The sequence below is a fragment of the Talpa occidentalis genome, unplaced genomic scaffold (assembly GCF_014898055.3).
Source record: "Talpa occidentalis isolate TD23 unplaced genomic scaffold, MPIMG_talOcc4v2.1 talOcc4.11, whole genome shotgun sequence".
NCBI lineage: Eukaryota > Metazoa > Chordata > Mammalia > Eulipotyphla > Talpidae > Talpa > Talpa occidentalis.
In genome coordinates this window covers 61,427,609-61,448,508 of record NW_023601104.1, presented here as the reverse complement: position 1 = coordinate 61,448,508, position 20,900 = coordinate 61,427,609, and the positions used below count along the sequence as shown (strand labels likewise).

The following is a 20,900-nucleotide window of genomic DNA, read 5'->3' as shown; positions in this document are numbered from 1 at the left end:
GAAAACATCTTTTCATTGTTTCCTTCTAAGGCTGTTGGCTGTTTCAGTTCCCAGTGAATATTATTCTCTTATTTATAAAATTGCACTTGTGCAACTATGCTGGCAACAAGTTAACTGGTCACTTAAACTGTGTGTGTGTGCTGTATACTTCCTAGTGGACTGAACAACCATGTGTATGTGCTCACCCACAAATGTTAACTAAGGAGAGGACATGAACCTCTCTTTTTTCTTATTCGCTAGTCACACTGCTTGAAAGAAGAGAGCTTGAAATTCTAAAATTAGACTGATTTGCTTGAAGGAAAAAAAACCTTTCATTTTGAAATAGCTGTAGATTCACGTTAATTTCATACAAAGAGTTCCCTTGCAGACCTGTTACCCAATTTTCCCCAAATGGTAACATTTTGCACTCCCGCATTATAGTATCACAACCAGGAAACTGACATTAAGAGAATCCTGGGATCTTATTTAAATGTCACCAATTTTACATGCACTCATTTGTGTGTATTTCATTTTGTGTAAGTTTGTCACATATGTGAAACGCTTTTAAATTCTAGCTCTGCCAGGTACTGGTTGTGTGATCCTGAGCAAACTCCTTAACTTCTGTGATGTCCAGTTTCCTCTTTTACAAAGGTGATGTGAGAGTTTGGTAAAATAATTCCTGTTGAGTTTCCCCACACACTGGATTTTCAGTAAAAGCTAGTTTTTTTTTGTTTTTTTTTTTTGTCCTGTCTATCCCTGTTCTCTTGGTATTAAGAGAGTGTTCTCAGTTTCTTGCTGAAACAATGATACTTATGCATTATAATAGAGCAACAACACATTTAACCCTGCAGCCCAAAGAGAGAGCCCTAGGAGTAGCTTTCGGACCTGGAATAGGGATCCCATTTGCATCCAGATGAAAAGTGCAAGGGTGGGAGAATGAGAAAGCTAAGACTTTGGGGGAGCCTGTGGAGTAGGGGAAAGTGAAGGTGGTGGTAAATACTGAGCAATCTTTTGTCCAGGAACTACCAGCCCCAAGTAGTTTCTGTTCGTGTGGCCAGTGGCCAAGGGTTGGACGTATCCACAGGAGGCAGGATAGGGGTGCAAGCCTATGAGGATATGGTGGACAGGCGTGGAAGTCAATCTAAACCTGGCGGGAGAGTCATCCTGGCTCCAGGGGGTTCCGAGTCAAGCCTAGAGTGCTGCGCCTTCCAGAGCCCTCTTTCAAATGACAGCTATTAGGCGCTCGAGGGTTGAGAGTTCCAGGGCCACGGGGGGAGCAAGTGAGGCACCGGAATCCTCAACTTAAGGTCCCTCTGGCTGGAGGCGATGGCCTTTCCACCACATCGAGAAGAGGCCGGCCGAGTATCCTGGGAGTGTGGGGGCGCATTAAGAAGGAAAGGAAGGAAAGCGAGCCAGGGCTTGCAGGGGGGAAGCATCAGCTCCTGCCCGGCGGCGACCTCGGAGCGCTGGCCTCCACCTGCAAGCTCTTGAGCCCTGGGATTTCGAGGTTCAAATCTCCGTGGCGACCGCCCCAGTGTCACGCAGCAGCCAAGCCGGGACCGGGTGCCTCTGCGCTGCGGCAACCCGAGCAGTCCCCACGGCACAGGGCGCAGTCCCAGCAGAGGGTGGGAGTGTGGGGACCGACCCCTTGCGGACCCGGGCGGCTCTCGGCGCTCCTCCCCAGGCAGCCCCAGCCGCGCGGGCCGTGGAGGAGGAGGAGCCGCGCCCCGGCCGGCGTCGTCCTGGCTCCTCCTCCCCGCGCGGGCCCGGCCTTCCTCCCCGGCGTCCAAAGCTCCGGGTGGCGGCGGCGGAGCGGGGAGAGAGCGCGCTAGGCGCGGCCGTCCTGCTGCGGCTGCCTGCGATCCCTGAGCGCGCGCACGGTCATGGTCTCCTCGGCGGCGCCGGGCGCGTGAGCCCCGGGACGCGGTGAGCGGGGAGTCTGCTCCGGGCGACCCCAGCCCGGCGGCCTGGGGGTGCAGGGAGGCCTCGCGCTGCCCCCGCGCCGTCGGCGAGGTCCTTTGCGCACCCAGCGCCGGGACTGTGGGCTCTGCTTTTCGGGGCTTTTGGCCAGGGCGGGAGCTGTCCCCCTGAGCTGGGCGCTGGGGGCGGCTGCTGGAAAGCCGGTGGCGGGGCAGCCGGGCAGCCGGCTCCGGCCGGGGCGCTCCCGGGGAGCAGGCGGGGAGGGGGCGGCTTCGGAGGCGAGAGGAGGGGCGGGCCCTGCGGGCGCGGGCTGCGCTGCCGGGGGCGGGCCGGCGCGGGCGGGGAGGGCGCGCGGCAGCCTGCTGCCCCCAAGAGCCGCGCTTTTGTAAGAGCTGGCCCCTTGCATATGGAAATGACGATCGCGCGGGTCTCTGTTCGCGTCCTTCTGGAGGACGGCCGCCCGGAACCCCGGCGCCGGCTGCCAAGTATTGTCCCGTTGCTTGAGCCTTAACAAAGCGTCCCCCTTGGCTTTGCAGAGCGCTGGGCGCAGGCGGCCGGCGGTGCGGGCGCGACGGAGAGGCCGACAGAAGGTAGGCGAGGTCCGCGGGCACCGCAGCGCGTGCTGCTGGGTGACACAATGGGGTGTCTGAGGTTTCTGGGGGTGGCGATGGGCAGGAGGATCAGGGACGCAGATTGCCCGGGACCTGGGTGGCACGGAGCCTGTTCTGGGGACCTTTGCCACTCGCGTGGTCCCAGCCCGCAGCCTCTCGCCTAGAGCCGCTGCTGTCTGCTGGTCCAGGAGTGAACTTGAGTCCCAGAACGCACACGAGGGGTGGCATTTCCTTTGCCTATTGCCACCCAGGCAGGCTTGTGATTGGGAGACTTACGAGAAATCTCTCTGGGAAAGCTCGTTCATCTAGGCTGTTTGAGTTGGGGAGAGCTGTTTGGAGCCCTTAAAATTGGGGGAGGGGTGTTAAAAGTGTGTGGCCTCAATGACTTAGACAGTGCACTTAGGTAGGAAATAGAAAATGACACTGACATGTGGGTGCTGCAGGAGGAGCTTTCAGGTTCCAGGGACAGGGCTTCTCAGCTACCAAACCGGTCCTGACAAAAGGGCAAAGCTGATTGAAGCAGTTTACTGATGAAGCTCTTTCTGTGAATTTGCCAGATAGGAAGAGTTTTCCTAGCCTTAGACAAACCCAGGTTAAGGTGCAAATAAAATGGGAACTGGAAAGATTGTTCTACTGTGTATCTTGTTTCTAGATAACTAAGGTGTGAGTTCTGCTTTCTTTACTTAACTGACACAGATCCCCTGTTAAATTCCTGAGATGGACTTTCTATACAACTTAACTCTTGAATTTATGAAAACAAAACAGTACAGTTAGTTGTCTTTTGCGACTAATATGATAGCTTTTTAGAATTAAAATCCTGATTAGGTCCTTTGGGACACTTAAGCTAAGCTCTCGAGACCATGGAAAAGTTCTCATTTGGGTTCACTTAAATATGGTGACATAAATTTACATCTGTTTGCTTGTTTCCTGTGACTTGACAATCTGCAAGGAAATGTATTTTTTCTGTGTCAGCTTAATTTTATCTTGAGTCTTTAGTGCTTAGCATATTGGTGGCTGACCTGAAATATTGGTGGATCTTGTTCTGGTGTTGAAAGGGACTGTGAAAATTCCCAGACTGTGTGTAAAAGTAACATTGCAGGCTGACTGAAAAGCCAGTTTGTTGTGGTCTCTTCATCTGTTGTGAGTGTCCTTAGGGAGCTGAAGTGAACTGCTAGGGAGTTTGTTTGTAGATTTGTTTATTTTCAACTGTTCTCTGGAGATTGTTTAGATGAAAGCATTCTGGACCACAGAATAGATAAAGGGTGGAACTCAGGGATGTCTAAATAGGTTGAACATTAGCAAAGATAATGCCAAGTCAGGAAAAGACTTTACAGGGGGCAATGAAAAGAAAGCCATCATAGGCATGGTCTTTGTGTTAAAATGTCAAGGATCAGTCATTTTAATAGGCACTTGCTCAAAATGGCATGGGTTTCTCTTTTCTGTTCTTTTTTCATTTTAGATATGTAATGACCCTTAATATAGAAAGATGTTAACTGTCACAGAGGTGGAGAATAGGGTTCTGATGAATTCTGAAAAGCCCATCTTTATTTAATAGGCAATATTCTTATCACAACTCAAATGTTGTTCAAATAAATTGTTTTAAATGTCACTGCAAATAACCTTCTAAACTAACATTTCACCAGTCTTTTTTTTTTATTTCACCAATACTGATGCTTTCATCTAATGTTGATAATGAAAATGCATTTCACTTTTCTTACATTGATAAAGGATTGGCAAACCTAGCCAGAGCATTTTAGAGGACTTCAAACAGCCTAAAGCCTTTTTGGGAGGTTTATTTTTATAGATGCCAATTCATTTGTAAGACAATAAATTATGTGGTTTGAATTCTGGTTATTGAACTTACATCTGTTGGACAGGAGCTTACAGAGAGACTTACTGAAGCTTGCAAAAAGATATTTATATCCTATTTACAAATAAAATAAAAATTTTAAAAGACTATGGAATTATGCAAGTGAACAACTTTGAAATTAGGATGCTTCATTTTTGCAATTTATAGTAACCATTCATTTATTCAAGCTTTTAGATGGAAAATTATATAGTATTCTAATGTGCATTTAAAAAACAAAGTTGGGGAAATATTATTTATACATGTGAGAAGTGAAGCTCTTCACTTTTGCCCCAGGGAACTCTACTCATAGCTGTAGGCATTCTAAATTAATTTGAGTAAGGACTATGGCTCAGGAAGTGAATGCTATTATAAGCGGTTTCTTTTAAGAAAGTAACAATGATGCAGTTCTGTTTTCTGTTTCTGTAATTTTACTTAGTAGCTTGATTAGAGGTTATTGAATCCACAATGTGTGAAGCTAATGATTTTGTTCCCCCAGCCACCCCGAGTTGACTACTTGATTGGGCAATCCACCTAGCTATTAGGTTTAACAAAAGCTTGGGTTTGCTACATCATTCAGGATAGTAAAATACTAAAGCTTATTTATATTTTGAATAAATGCTAGTAGGATATGCTTGGTTAAGTTTTGTAGTGTAGTTAAGCAAAGGTTGTTATTTTCATTCAAATTTCTTTAACGTGATTATGTCCCTAAGCAGTGGTATTTAAGCTTTTGTGTTGTATTTGTGTTGTATTTTTATGTCATGGTTTTGTTCTTGTTGGTACTCTTGTGCATTTGGTATCTAACTGGAAGTGAGGTGCTACCTGAGCAGAGAGGAGACTATCTGACAGTGTCAGTTTGCTGAGCAGCAGCTTTTGGCAGACGTATTCTATATAGACATGTAAGTGGGGAAAATTGCTTTTTCTATTAAGCTTTTGCTAACTTTGAATTTATTCTTGTGACTCTTTTGTTTTATACTCAAATTAGTCCAAAATGGCAAACCTCTAAATCTTTGCAACAAATTAACACATTTGCAGGAAAAAAGAAACATTTTAATTTGATCATTGGCATTATGAGGCTCTGATTTGCTAAATCATGAAATCTAAAGGCATGAATGAAAAGCTTTGCCAAAGCAGAGTTTACCCATCCATGTTCATCACTTTATTTATAATAAAGTAATGAAATTAGCCACTTGGTGGTCATTGCCTGGTCTGCAGATCCCCAACAGCTCTGTCTGAACATAGATCCAAATTCATCTGTTATGATACCCAGGGAAAATGACTGAGCCAAGAGGGGCATCCAGACATTCCGTGTAGCTGTTCAGCTGCTGGACCATCTGGAGGGAAAATAAAAGGCCTGAGCTTGGGGCTGTGGCGTTGTGCTCATTTATTATTTGGTTTTCCCTGCCAGACGTTGTCCCCTTTTCACTCCCTCTGGCCCAGAATAGACCTACCCTTTGACTAGGACGTCATTCTTACAAGCTCCTTTCTATATATTGGATGCTAGAAAGTTCCTAAGTACATGTATCCTATTCATGCTGGCCTTACATCGGGGACTTCATTATTCCAGCTGCACCTCCACCTCTGTCTTTTCCAGTCCCAGTTGGCACTTGATTTCATCAGCCAGGTTGCTGAGTGGTGCACAACACAGATCAGTAATGGACATCGCTGTCAGAGGCTGCACATTTTGGCAGTCTCATTTTGAATTATTTGGAAGGAAAATGCTTCAAATAGTTCTTATTATGGGTGGTTACTGGGTGGTAAATGTTTTGATTAATGCATCTGTACATCTGCCTCTTATTTAACCATCCTTAACTAGAATTCCCAAACATTGCCCACACTGATCCTTTTTTTCCAAAAGAACTATACAGGCTTCTGACAATTTAATTGAAAAGTCAGTTGTGAAGAGAGACCTAAGTATGTGGCAGAGTTTATAAAACTGGAATTGTTCTTTGCAATTCAAAGGAGGACTTATCACTCAAAACTCAACTTTTACTCCAGCACCCTGGGGCAGTCCTCTGTCACGCAGGAGCAGGTTATTGGGAGTGTGTATTAAAATTGCAAAGGGAATTCAGTGGATCACTAACACTGTAGGCTAGGATGGCAGAAGTACAGAAAGTATCAACTTATAAGGGTTGTCAGAGGCAGAGGAGTTGAGTCAGCAAATTATACTGACAAGTAGCAGTCAGGGAAATGAAAGAATGGAGTAAAAAATGAGTTTCAAGGAGAATGAGTGGCCAATGGCATCACATGCAATAGAGAACTCCTCAATTCTAGAAAGATAGGGAGAGTATACATTGAATTTGATAGTGTAGTCACCAATGACCTTTGTTAGGCAACATAAGAGTTTTGGAGATGGAGTGTTTGAAACCTTGCTGCTATGAATGATTTTGGCAGCAAAACTCAAAAGTAGAGGGCATTATACATTCTTGAGGAAAGTATAATAGAGAGAAAGCAGTGATAGAGGAGAGCTGTAGGAAGGCAGTTTGAGATGGGATACATGACAAAGAGTTTTAAAGAAGTTTTTGAGGGAGCTAAGAAATAAGAGGTGGAAAATTAAAAGTAGATTTTAATAAAGTTGGGATGCAATCCTAGAGAAAAGTAAATATGGGAGTTTTATCTTTAGAAAATTTTTCCTTGGCAATAGAAGAAGTCATAATGAGCTGAGTACAGATACTGACACACAGTATGTGTGTCAATGTGGGGACAAGATGTGGGGACAAGATGATGATGGTGTTCATGTTCATGTTTCAATCTGATTCTCTTCTTTCTGATTCATAGAATCATTTTATCTGCATCTTCTGCTTTCATTTAAGTTACAATATTTGAGCTTCACTTTTCATGTTATTGGTTTTTATTACCCTTGAGTAGGATTGTAGGGGACAGATAACAATGCTCTGAAAGCATTGAATTGCACAGATTGAACATATTTAAGTATTTGGGAGGGGGGGTAGTTATTTAACAATTATGAGCTCCTAAACTCTTATTGAAAATGTGGAACTCTTCATGATCATTTTTATATAAAAAAATAACTTCTTTCTTGCCCTAAATCCCAAAGTTACCTTAGGAAAAAGAGAACACTCATTCCATGTGTATATCTCTAATAAATGGATCTAGGGAGGAAGGAGCCCCACCCCACCCCCATTCCTATTTGGAAGATTTCTGGCCATCTGATGTTCCATGGTGGTTTCTGGACTTGGTACTGTCCAGCTGGTTAACACAGAAAGGTGGAGGTAAGTGATTTGCCAGTGATGTCTCAGTGATCACATTTATATATTCTGTGTGCATGGATAGTATTGAGAGACAGTATACAATTTAGAGTTAGACCAGAACTCAGATCTTCATTCCACACTCATTAGCACTGTATCCTTTGACAAGTTACTTAATTTTGTCAAGCCCGATTTCTACCTCTTGTCTCAACATAGGCAAGACTTATAGTAAATGCTTAGAAGTGGAAAAAAAAAAAAAGAATTCTGGGCATCCCTGGTGGCCTAGAGGTTAAGTGTCAGCACTATCTGAGCGGGCCTGACCCAGCCAGGGAGCTGACCCACACATGGCACAGCAGACCTCTCCTGATTCCCCTGCTGCTCCCCTCAGCAGTGTATTTCAGTGCATCCGCCTATTCTACTCCCCCACTCTGTCTCTGGTCAATCCTCTCACCCCCTCCCCGTGCACCTCTGGCCTGCACCTCAGTTCTTCTGTGCAAAAATAAATCTTTTTAAAATCCTTCTGAACCTCCAACTATATTTCAGCCTCTCTGCTTTTGTTTGACATTATATTTATCAATAATCTGCCATTAAAGTTGAGGAAACACCAAGCATTACCTGCTGCTTTTACCATTAATATAATATAACATGTCTTCTGTATATTCTTGCTCATATCATGGCATTCCACAGCTCCAACTCTGTTTCTTTAAAGGCAGATCTATAGCTGATTGACTTATATGAATTAACTCTCTACAGTTTACCACTCCTTTGTAAGTAACAGGTCTTTTTTGTTTTGTTTTCTTAATTCCCCTCTCTATCTGCTTTCTCTGGGATTATCCTGTCTTGATTGACATATTTAACTAACTTCAAAACAACTACATGGGTATTAGTCTCATTGTATAAATGAGGGGAACTTTTGGGAAAGTGTTTTAGTCCAGATTATTCCCCCAGTCACATCCTATGACCAAAAAAAAAGAACACAGCTGAAGTTTGGAAATCCATTCGCCAGTCACTAATTCCTTAACCAGTTTGGCAGTGGGAGCTGACTTTCTACTTCTACTTGTTTATATCGAAGACTGAAAATGTCTTTGAAAAATAGTTAAATGGGGGAAGTAGAGATGCTTTTGCAAAAGAAGTAGGTATATCAAAGTTCTCCTGTGCTTATTTCTCTAGTTCTCATTGAAGTTAAGTTTTCACTCAAGAAATCTACATACACTAAGTCAGTTCCTGAAGTTTACTGAGTCCCTGTTATAAGCTCTACTGTGCATTTGGAGGAATCTATAAAAATGGTCGAAGTTGTGGATCTTGTCCTTAAATAAATTTCTGCCGCATGGGGAGAAAACAATTCTTGCACTTGAAATTACTGATGAGCATTTGGGGAATAACATCAACCAGTAAAAATGCATTCTGTGCCAAAAGAGTCCTGACAACTTGTCGCCATATGTAACATCTTTTGGATGTTTCTGTATGATCATTTGTTCCACAGGAGTGGGGCTGTTTTCCTCTTTCAGTCAACAGAATGTTTTCGTAGGGGCCTTCCTGTTGGCGCAGGAGGTTAAGACTCAGCACTGTGAAGCTATCTGCAGCACGAGTTCTATCCTCTGCCAGGGAGCTAACCTACCTGGCACAGCAGACCTCTCCTGTCTCACCTGCTGCTCCCCTCAACAGTGTATTTTAGTAGATCCACCTGTTCTGCTCCCCACTCTGTCTCTGGTGAACCCTCTCAACTCTGCCCCACCTCTGGCCTACACCCCAACTCTTGTATGCATAAATAAATCTTTTTAAAAAAAAGTTTTTTGTAAACACAGATTTTTGAGAAGGAGGGAGGTGAAATAAAGATATGAAAAAGGAAAGCTGTTCTAAAATGAAAGAAGTTTGATTTAGTGAAAATTCAGTGATTCCCCCTAAAGAGCAGAACATGGCAAGTTGTCAAATTCAAAGCTGTGGGTAAGATCAGGACTGCTCAGTACGTTACTTATGGTCCTTTTTTATTGGTGGACAAATTCCCACCCGTTAAAAATAATTTTTAAAAGGGGAAGTGTCAGAATTGTTTCACTTTTGAGTTTTAAAAAAACGTTTATAAAGTCAAGCAAAAGCAGAATCGTCTGGCTCTTGTGAAGTTGGCCAAATTGAAGCCCAGGGGACTGTACAACTCAGAGAGAGAGTCTGTGAGCTATGGCAACCCTCAAAATCCCACAGCATCTTGGGGATTCTCAGCACATCTCAGTTGATGATTAATGGGTGGACGCTGAATGAATCTCATTAGCCAAACCTTGGCCTTGTCTAATTTTCTAACTTTTGCTTAACACCTTGGTGTTTCCTTTCTGATGCTTAGATGTTTATGTAGCACTCTCAACTCATTTTGAAAACATTTACATGGTGATTAGTTAACCCAACAGATCAAGTCTGGGAAGGCAGCCAGAGTCAATAGCACCTTAGTAATAGAAAAACTGATAATTAGGAGATGAGACCTTCAAAGACCAGGAGCTTGAACCAAAATGGTGCCAGTTGCTTTCAGGATTGACCCAAGTAAAAATCCAGCTATATCGTCAGGTTGTTTGAATCCATCTTCTGAGTCCTCCTGGTTGTTCTGAACTCCTTGGAGTGATCGTGGCTCTGTGTTAGCTTGTCATATTTTGGATACTTGTCTCTGGAAAGAAAGGTACACAGCCTGGAGTGACACTGATTTGCTGTGGAAGACTCTCATTTTCAGTTCTGGCTGCGTTCACCATCTTAACTTGCATGCTTACCGCGTTATCACAGTCTGCTCTATGAACATCACCTCTGCGTCAGTTTTCTGACCCCAAAGAATTTGGTTTACCTAAAAGGTGCTGTTTTTAAAAGTAGAATAGTGGTTGCCAGGAGCTGGTGGGAGGGGCAAGTGGGGAGTTGCTGTGCAGTGGGTATAGAGTTTCAGCTGTGCAAGATGAAAAACATCTAGAGATCTGCTTGACAACAATGCACGGATAGTGAGCAGTTCTGTTCTGCACACTTAAAAATTGGCTAACAAGGTAGATTTTATGTTGTATTTATCATATAATTATATTGGCAAGAGAAATGTTTAATTTTTTTAAGTGCTGATTTCTGTAGTCAAGGGACTTGCAGAAGGCTGAGGTCACCCTCTCAAGGGTATATATTGTGTTTGGCCTCCATTGCATCACGGTAAAGCTCATTTCAGTGGCACAGTTTTTGGCTTTCATTGGAAGTCCTGACACATGAAAAGTGATTTATTGTGTGAGCAAGGGGAAAAAAGCAAATTTGATTCTCAAATGAGGTACCTAGAATTTTATGTTTATTTTAAGCAGAAATGATTGAGTTACTGATGACTCCACATTTTTACTGATCGCATGGAGGGTGACAATTGGGAGAGCTGTGCCTAGGTGAGACAGAGAGATGGAAGACTGAGTGACAAGGTGTAAGGGGGTGAGATGGTCCAAATAGTGGAAGTTCCCTGTAATCTGTATGATTTGTAAGGTCTCACTGCCTGAAAGGTTGGAGTTATGTTTCCCCTATATCTAGGCAACTAAGTGTTACCTAGAACTACCTGGGACTAACTTGAGCTTCAGGGAATACTCCTCCTGTCACACCTGTTGTATGTAAATACGCTAATGAAATTAATTGAGCTGCGGTGTAAAAAGCACTTGGTAATGCTTATAAACAGGAAGTTGGTTGTATGTCAGGTATGTTCATCATGCCTCTTGCTGTCGCCCTCTTGTCTATCATGGTGTGTGTGTAGGGGGGTGCATCTAGAGTGAAGGAAAAGAAGTTAAGCAGCTCAGCCAGGCCTGCAGGTTGCAACATCTGGGCAGGTCTGGCACTCTAGCAACTGTATTGTATTGGCAGTAACAGTTCGATGAAAGGACTAAATATCAGGAGCACTTTCACCTTCTGTAAATCTGGGCCAGATGAATCTGGAATTTTCCAGACTGGCTGCCCACCCAAAGGCCAGGCAAGAGAGGCAAGTGCCTTTGTCTTCACCAGAGAGAATGTCCTCATTCTGGTAACACTGCGCTGATGTGAACTGACCTTGTGAATGTGCCCCTGTGAGTGCATATGGGGGTTCCATTGGCCATCCCTGGGTCCTGGAGAGATTGGGGCTCTTGCTGGAGGGAGGGAGGTGGGGGGCACTGTTACTTCTCCTGTTCGTCTTCAATCCACCATCTCAAGGGAACCAGAACACACACAGCATCCCCAGGAGACTGGCAGGGATGGGGTAGGACCCGAGAGGCTGTCACAACCTGTCCTTGTCTCTGTCCTGCACAGGTGAGCGCTGTGGGCTATGGGATGGATGAGGTGGAGCAGGACCAGCATGAGGCCCGACTCAAGGAGCTGTTTGACAGTTTTGACACAACGGGAACCGGGTCCCTGGGACAGGAGGAACTCACCGACCTTTGCCACATGTTGAGCTTGGAGGAGGTGGCCCCAGTTCTGCAAGAAACATTGCTTCAGGACAACCTTTTGGGCAGGGTAAGGCTGGGGAAGAGCAGACTGTGGGAAGTGGGTGCGGTTTCTAGCGGGCTGGGGGAGGGGCAAGCCACAGGAGTTGCAACTTGTTTCTAACATCCTGGCTGTGTGTGCCCTTAACCCTTAACCTGATAAATGGGGGGGGGGGGGCGGGGGGCAACCTAGTGGGCTTGGTATTAACGCTGCAGTGTGCTCAGGTGATGAGGGTCTGCTAGACTTGTGTTCTGGAATGAAGAGGTATATTAAGTCTCTTAGAAGAAGAGAGTAAAAGGTAACAGGAGGGTGTTTTCTGGCTCTTGTTCTTTGTGGATCATTATATGGACTCTCCGTTCATCGTGGGTACAGTAGGCAAGGGACTGAGATTTCCACCCAGCAGAAGGGAAATGCAGTAAGAAAACTGCCATCCACAGGAAGAACAGATTGCTATTATACATTCACAATAAAGCTGTTTTGTGTGTGTGTGAGTGTGTGTGTGTGTGTGTGGATTGTTTCTGGGGTGAAGTATTAATTAAACCTTCACCCAGGGAAGAAGACAGGAGGATAAGTAAATACAGTGCAGGTTCATTTAAAACCCAGCACGACTTGCTTCCAGCAGGGGTATGCATGTGTGCGGATGTTAACTTCAATGCTTAACAACAAATAGTCATGTTTCCCCATAGATCACATCACAGAAATGAGTAAGAGGTAAAGAGAGAGTCCTTTTTTTCCCTCTTGCTGTTAATGGGAAGGATGTTTGATCTTTCACAAACTGAGATTGCTGTCAATTCTCATAATTATAATTAAGAGCATTATTTAAATAACTCTGGGTTGAGTCTTGCTGTTATTTTTAGAGAAAGGGAAAGTGATGGGCAATACGTTTTTGAGCTCCATTGCTATCACTGCTGACATGTCGCACAGTGGTTTGTATTATGGGATGTAAATTGAGGAAGCAGTCATGAAGCTCAATTTCTTTCCAGTGCCTGAACTTCCTTTACTTCATTTCATTTTCACTGTCTCCTAGCTGACAAGTTGGTAAGTGACCTCAGACACAGTATGATGTATCAGCTCTCTGTGACACAAGACAGAGAGGACTAGCAATCAACTTGACATTAATGCACAGACGCTGACATTCTCAGGGGTGTAGTGTCACAAATGTGGCCTTTAACAGGGCTTAGGAAGGGAAGAATGCGAGTCTTTTGCAAAACTGGAACCATGCTTGGTCACTTTGGGGGATTAGCTGCTTGTGAATACATGTGTTCCCTAAAAATCATGCTAAAAATCTTGCTTTGAAAGCAGCAGAGATCGGAGCTTTGAGGATTAACCTATTTGCTTTGCTCTTCATCTTATAAATGCTGTCAAAAGTTTTTTGCTTTTGCCTCGATCTGAAACTCCAGGGAACCCAACAAGGAGTGCATCCCATTATAGTCCTGGTTGATCTCAGCCTTTTGGTGTCTGACGAATAGTATCAAAGTGAGGATCTGTTTTAAATCTTATTAAAGCCTGAGAAGACATAGTACAACTTCGGGTTTCCTTGAGAGGTTGTCTCAGAGTCAGCGTAAATATGAAACCCTCGGCTGTAAACAGATTGCACCTTGGCAGCAGGTTAACAGTTTGCTCACCAGATGTTGCACATCTTTGCCCTTATTTGCTAGACTGAAACAAGGGAACAGTTATCGATTGATTTGTTAATGACTTGACACTACCACCAGCTTTATACATTTGCTATTTGCCTGTGAATAATGAATACCTAAGTGGTCTATAGTGTGATATTTACTTAGTGAGCCAGTGATAAAAGTTAAATAGATGTATGCATATTGATTTCATGAGGGAGGTCCCTGGTGATTGTCGTGAGCGTGGGGTTGGCATGAGTTAATGTACTACTGTTAAATTTGCATTTTTTATGAATCTGAATTATTCTCCTCAGATGATCGCATAAACTTAGCCATATGCTATTAAGATACTTTAGATGGTCTGTAATTTTAAATTATAAGAAGAATTTCCTTAGATGCCACCGGGGAACTCTTAAATGCTGTCACCTTCTTAATAGATGGAATAGAGATCTTATGTTGTAAATTATAATTTGTTGTTAATGCTAGTCATCTTTTTTCTCTTTAAATGGTATTGATGGAAAAATTAATAAGGTTAGCAGTTTGGTTTAATAAAACAGAAGAAATAGTACCATGACAAACCTAAATATATTCATCTCTTCATTCATTCGTTCATTCATTCATGCATTCAACAAATACATATTGTGTGTCTTGCCTGTGTGCTAGTTTGCTAGCCTTGTGATATGGGTGCAACTTTTTATATTTATTGTAAAGTTTTCCTTTAAATTTGCTTCTGGATACATTAATATCTATCAGCTTCCTAAATGACTATGTTTTTAATGTTTTAAATATTAAGGATTTACTTTTTAAATAAAACACAACTTCAGAGTACATTGAATTGGGCTGAATTAATCATTTTTTTCTAGAAAACGAAAGCATAGTCCCCCTCACCCAAGAATGTGGATGTTATGTATTTTTTCTTTTAAATTTTTTCTTTCCATTTTCAATAACTTTTTTTAAGCCCATTGTTTCTTGTAACAATTGTCAAGGAAAGTAACTTTCATGGGATGCTCGCCAGTCTTCCCTCTTGCCTCCCTTCAAAGTAATGTTTCAATTCATCTGTCTGATTTGCTGTATAACTTGAAGTCATATTGCCTTGAGCAATGTTGGTCACTATAGAGGTGTTTGAAATGCCTGAAAATGGTGGATCACTGACTTGAAGAAGAAAGTACATTGCTGGTATATGTTTCCTACTAGGCTATGAAAATAACTCCATTCATATCTTTTGCCAACAGTGAAGTACCTGTCAGGTGGGTGAGACCCCAAGACAAGGGATTTCTTGAGATTCTGAAAAACTTATATTCTGATTGGGTGATGTGCCTGGAAGATGAATAGTACTGGAAGCAATACTACAATCAGGTCGTAGGTGCTACCTGGTTGGTTTTGTGTGGGTATGTCTTTTAAATGAAGTGTTTCCCTGTGCCTCTCTCTCATTAGAATTCAGCTCACAAAGATGATAATTTGACTTTCTTGAGGCCTTTATTAGACAGTTTTAAAAATGCATTTTCCTTTTCTTGTGGACTATACTTTGTGACAAAACAGCCCTCTGAGATTTTGAAGAATTTCCTTGCTATATTCTTTAATATGAATCTAGATACTGAGTTACCTCCAGTCCTTGACATTCTCTATAATCAGAACAAGACATAGGGAGGCAGAACTCACTGCTTGTTTCCAGAGCCCATAGGTATCTGGCCTTTGGTCATCAAAGGCACTTTGGAATTCTGGTATTATATTTGATAGCTGTATAAATAGTGGTTTCAGCTCAGCTTGTCTACTTTCATTTTCAGGTGTTTGGGACTCGTTTATAAGCATCAGGGTTAACTTCATTTGGCAGGTTCTCTTGTTTGTTTCCAGTTCATAAAGCTTTTTATGGTTGTATATTTTTATACATATTTTAGACGTTTTGAAAGTCAGTCAGAAATACAGGAGTACTTTATAGTGGTGATATTTTGGACTTGTTCTTTGTGTGCAAAATTATGCTTGATCATCAAATAGTGCCTATTTTTAACTACCTTGTGATCCTATTCCTCTTTTATAGTATTGATCTGAGGCTTTTGATAGGAATGCATGGGAGGGAACATTTCTCATTGTTCATTGCATCTCTAAAACATCTGAACTTTTGCTGTTTCTTCCTTGTTTAGTCACCAGAATTGAGCCTGAAATGGTAAGGGGTATTTTCTGATATTTCTGTTGATCTTTTGACTCTGTAAAATATCACTCTCTTCTTTTACAATAGTTTCATTTGGGGTTAAATCAAACCCCTAATGCTCTATGATTCCCATTTACAGACAAGAAGATCTTCTGATTAAAAGACTATAAGACTTGCTTCTATTTTATATTAACACTTGCTTTCCAAACTCATTGCAAATTTAACTTTGTTTTTTTTACTGTATCAAATATCTCAGAAATATTTAGTCTGAGAAAAAGCAAGGGCAGAGGGTAAGCGATTAGAAAGGCCTTTTACTCTCAATAAGAGTTGGGAATAAGTGCTAAGTGACTGTTTATTTGTAACTACTTTATATACCTCTTTAACCAGAGAAAATATGGTTAAGAATGTTCACTAGATTTCTGTATTATCCCACTGATATTTTCATGAGTAGCTTCTTGTCAGTGCTGAGGAGACTTAAATTTTCTTCAGTATCTATTACTGATTTTAGATTTCAGTGTTCATCTGTATGACAGAGAAGCTGGAACCACAACTTGGAAAAGAACAATGATTTGTCCAGGGTCAGAGAAATCACTTGAAACAGTATAAGGATGAGAGCCCAGATTTCCCAGCCCCTAAATTTCAATGCATGTTTCTATGGCTTCCTTCTTCTCCAAACACGCTAAAGTGACCCTCGTTCTCCATTCTCTTCAAGCCCCCCATCACCACCACAATGAGTCAGTATGCTTTGGACCACAGTCCTAGAAGTGAGGCCTGGATTCAAGTACTATGGGCATGTTATTTTAATACCAGAATCTCAGTTTCTTTATCCATGTAATGGAAAAAATACACTCCTTATGAGTTCTTTATAATAATATGTTCCTTATAAGACTTGGATTGTATCAGAGGTTTATCAGAGAACCAGGCACACAGTTAACCATCATGTTCTATAGCTCCCTGTGTGTCCCTCTCCTCCATCCTTTAGACACCCAGAAGGTGTTTTTGATATTGACTTCACAGTAATGATTTTTTGAGAAAGCTCATTAGAGTGGAAAATGGATTTAGTAGAAACTCTCTCATGTGGCAGTAGTTTGCATCTGTTTTCATCTGAGGGCTCCTAGATCCATTTTGGAGTACATCAGACAGTTGCTTTAGGTTTTTACAAATCTACTTTTTAAATGGTCTTTTTCTCCTCTGCATTGTCTGCAGGAAATGACTAGTAAACTACATAGCCAGAATGTTTATTTAAAATACATGTTGTCATAACTATGTCTTTATTATGTATTTATTGTGTAGTTACATCTCTTTGCTCATCTACATCACTTCACTTTGCACAATGCTATAAACATAATTTTTCCTGTACATTTGCTTTCTGATCAGTCCATATTTCTATACCCATTTCATCTAGCACTAAATATTTTGGATGTTCTTTCATCGATTTTCCTTTGTATTAATAGATACAACCCTCCTAAGTATGATGATGGTCACATGGGTCTTTATCTTATTTTATAAGCTCACTGTGTTGAACACTGCCTTGTGAGCTCTCCCATCTTGGGTCACTTTGAAGTTCTTCTGCCCACACACATGTGCAAACTATGCAGTTGATCTTCATGATTGCATGAGATGATTTTATGCAATGTTTAGTTCCTTATTCCTTATTCTGCTTCCGGTTGCTGGGTTTTTTTGTGGTTTTGTTTCTTATATAGTGCTTAATTTCTTTTTTCAGAAAGGCAAATTGTGTTTCTAAAACAGCACTCACATAAAATTTGGAGAGGAAAGTGATGAGGTAAATTTCTATTAAGTGGTGGTGACATATGACAAAAATTATCAGAATTGACTGGTCTCCCTGTTAATTTAGTTTAAATGTCATGTGTGTTTTTAGTCAGTCTTGTAATTTTCCCATAGCTGCAAACTGCCCTTTGAGGCATACAAGATATAGGAATGCTTGTAAAATGAATGGCAGCAATTATTATTCAAATGAGGAGGTGCCAACCAGAGTAGGCACAGCTTGGAAGCTTGTTACCTTGTGAGATTTAATTGCATTATATATTTGTGAAGATTTCTAAATTTTAACATAATACAATAGTAAAGCTCCCTTGGAGGAGAATAATGGTATTTTAAAATTCCAGTTACTGAACTTAGTGAGCCAGCTGATGCACGTCTCTTCACAATAGAGGGCATTTATTAACATTTTGGTTCTGAGTTGTGCCCTAAGGGGCTTTTCCGCTACATCAGTATTCATGAGCATTGATGAAAAATAGCAGTCACCTGCCTCTACTAGAGAAGAATCTTCTTGAAAGATGTGGAATTTACTGCTATTTAAAGCAGAGGGTCTAGTGTCTAAATGCCCTTGCAAGAAGAAAATAAAGAACAATTTAAGACTTAAACTTGCTCCAGTTGTTTTGATCACCTTGCCAAGTTTTCATTTTTGGATTTTTAGATAATTTTTGTGTGGGAAGAAGGGGTGAAGAACCTCTTAGTTAATAATTATATTTAGTCTTTTATGGTCCCTTTTGCTTCTAAATGTGACAGAGTTAATACATTATAAATCCATTTTGGAAATCTTTAAGCTCTGCCTGTAATTATCTTGGAAAAATCAAATGTCACAAAACTGCTCCTATTTTCCCTCCTGCTGGTCAAGTAAGGTGTACTCTTTTATCAGACAACCCTGAAAGCTTGTTTTGTTTCTCAAAGCCCTGTGAGTTTGCCTGCCTTGTAGCTACTAAGAAACTTTCCTCTCTCCTCCCCATTCCACCCTATCAAAGAATATATTAAACATCATAAGGTTGTTCTTGATCATTTAAAATCTTCTTGGTCTGTCATCTTCTGTACTACAGACAATACACTCAAGATTTATTTAGCAGCACATAGATACTTGCCTAAACAGTAAATCACCCCCAACATGTTAGGTTTTTGCAGACATACATCTTTTTTTAAGTGTATACAGTTTTTAAGAATCATTTTTTAAGTTTAAAAATTGTATTCTATTTTTGTGGGAGGATAATTAATATCTTTCCTCAACCCCAGTATGTCAATAGTTACTTCTTATACTTACTTTGGAGTGCTCCTGTCTTTCATTTGCTGCTTCTAATCCGTGGTGGGTTAGGCAGCAGGATAATGAAGCTTACAATAAATCAGCTAGGGTGAGAGTAAATGGCTCCTGAGTTGCTTCTGTGGATTTTCTGAGAGCAATGCATGGGCTTATGACCCTCCTGCAGCTGCGGACACCACTTGTTTGTTTCCTGATTGACAGCTGTATTCTATATCATTGTGGTTGTGAGATGAGCAGCCTCACTATAAATGAGGTTTTTACACTGTTTCAAAAGCTGATGTGTTTGTGTGAGGCCTATATATCCCTTGAATAGGGCGTGACCAAGTCTAGGGAGTTGTCCAGAATGAATTTCTGCCTTATAGGCATCTTTGTCATTTTTCGGGGAGGAGGGGGTAAGATTGGGGAACATAGACCTTGGGGTGACTTTTTCATGGCTAATACTCACTGAATTGCACTTTGTTAGGACTGAATTTAGAAAGGCTCTTACAATTACTTCTTTCAAAACAATATCCTTGAGAAGACCCAGCAGAGACCCAGAGTCAGATGTAAAGAAATTGAAAGTATGGAGGCAAGCACCTCCCTTTTGACATAGGAATGTTTCTGTTCATCGCAGGAGAGAGGAGGTTCATTAAGGTCTTCTCTGTTATATCCTGAGATTGAAGTCCAGACTGGGATTCTCTAAACACAGAAAGCTCCATCAGTTTCTCTGATCCTATGCAACTACGCAGCTCATGTGGGGAGGCTCACCCTCACCATGCCCACATGGCTGTCTCAGTTTCTCTGGTGGCCACTTGCTTTTTATGAAAACATGGTCCTGTTTCTCTATAAAAGTGGTGAGCGTAGTCATCCTGGTTACTATCCTTGGTAGCATTATCTACCACTTAACTACCTAATAAGTTCCAGGAAGTTCTAGACACTTTACGTAGCTCTCATTATATCTCCCTAAAACCACCCTAAGGGAGATGGTTTAGAAATAACAAAATATATCTGCCTAACTCCCAGAGATATTTCCTGAGACAAGCAGTCCAGCAGCTAGGGTCTTTGTCGCTCTTGTTCACTATTCTGTCACCAGGGTCTAGTGTAATGCCTGGCACCTAGCAGCTGCTCAATAAGGAGTTGTTGAATGAATCATAAATATTCGCTGTTACAGAGGGGCACACTATTTACTAAAATTAGTAATTTAACTAATTCATAGCAGGAAGTTTCTTGGCCAGGATCAGAACCTGGACTCAGCTCCAGAGCAGAGCATGGGCTCCTGACCCTTCCACAGCCCACTCTGAGAGGACTGCAGCTGGCAGGAAGGGATGGCTGCCTGGAAAAGCCCTGGGGTGGGAGGGGTTTGGGTATGTGCCTTTTGTGGGCTGCGTGGGGAGATGGCCTTGCCCTGGAAACAGGAGCTGCATGAAGGGAGCCTGAATTCTACTCTGGCTAGGGGTCAACAACAGGACCTGGCCCTTTCCCCTCCTTAAACATCTAGGAACTTTGTCAGTTGTAAAACCTAATTAACACAGCCTGCATTTCTATCATCTTCTGACTCTTACATGAATTGTACCACCCTGGCTCTTTAACAGATGTCCTGCCTCCCGTGACAGACTTCTGCTTTGGCTCCACAGATTATGCTTATTTTTGAAGTCTACATAGTCTAAAGAAACATGATTTTGGAAAATAATTTCAAGTAATCAAAATAAATGTGGTTAAAAAAATCATATATACTTTGGGGAGAGTGTGGTAAATTGCAGGCATGTGCAATTTTATGACATGAATCTCAGTGGATTCCTCTTATTTGCATTGATTTGCATGGATAAGATATTATATGATTTCTTTCCTTCATTGTTTAGGCAAATAATGAGGTTTGTTGCTTTTCCAAATTTAATTTAGAAGTTGTATTTATCTGTCACCATGTCTATATTCTAGGCAGTGTTTTGTAATAATGTCCAAATAGAGCCCATAGCAGGCAAATTATAAATTTACTAACTTTGCATTTACTTACATAAATAAATACCACATTTTCAAATTAGAGTTATGGTGAGGCAAAATACCATCTCCCCCTTCTTCATGGTGACATAATATAAATTTACATTACAGAAGAGTAT

At 41.7% G+C, this 20,900-nt stretch overlaps 1 protein-coding gene across 4 annotated transcripts in view; it reads left to right on the top strand.

Annotated features, from left to right (window-relative positions):
• The first annotated feature begins 2,289 nt into the window (after window positions 1–2,289).
• Window positions 2,290–20,900, top strand: part of NIN (ninein) — a 93,298-nt gene continuing 74,687 nt past the window's right edge. For 3 of the 4 annotated variants that reach the window (XM_037503314.2, XM_037503311.2, XM_037503313.2), the window contains exons 1-2: window positions 2,436–2,489; window positions 11,823–12,026. In XM_037503314.2, coding sequence (XP_037359211.1) covers window positions 11,844–12,026 — 183 coding nt within the window. In that variant the 5' untranslated portion in view covers window positions 2,436–2,489; window positions 11,823–11,843. Of the gene's footprint in view, window positions 2,490–11,822; window positions 12,027–20,900 lie in introns of all 4 variants that reach the window. The other variant, XM_037503310.2, reaches the window with a different exon arrangement.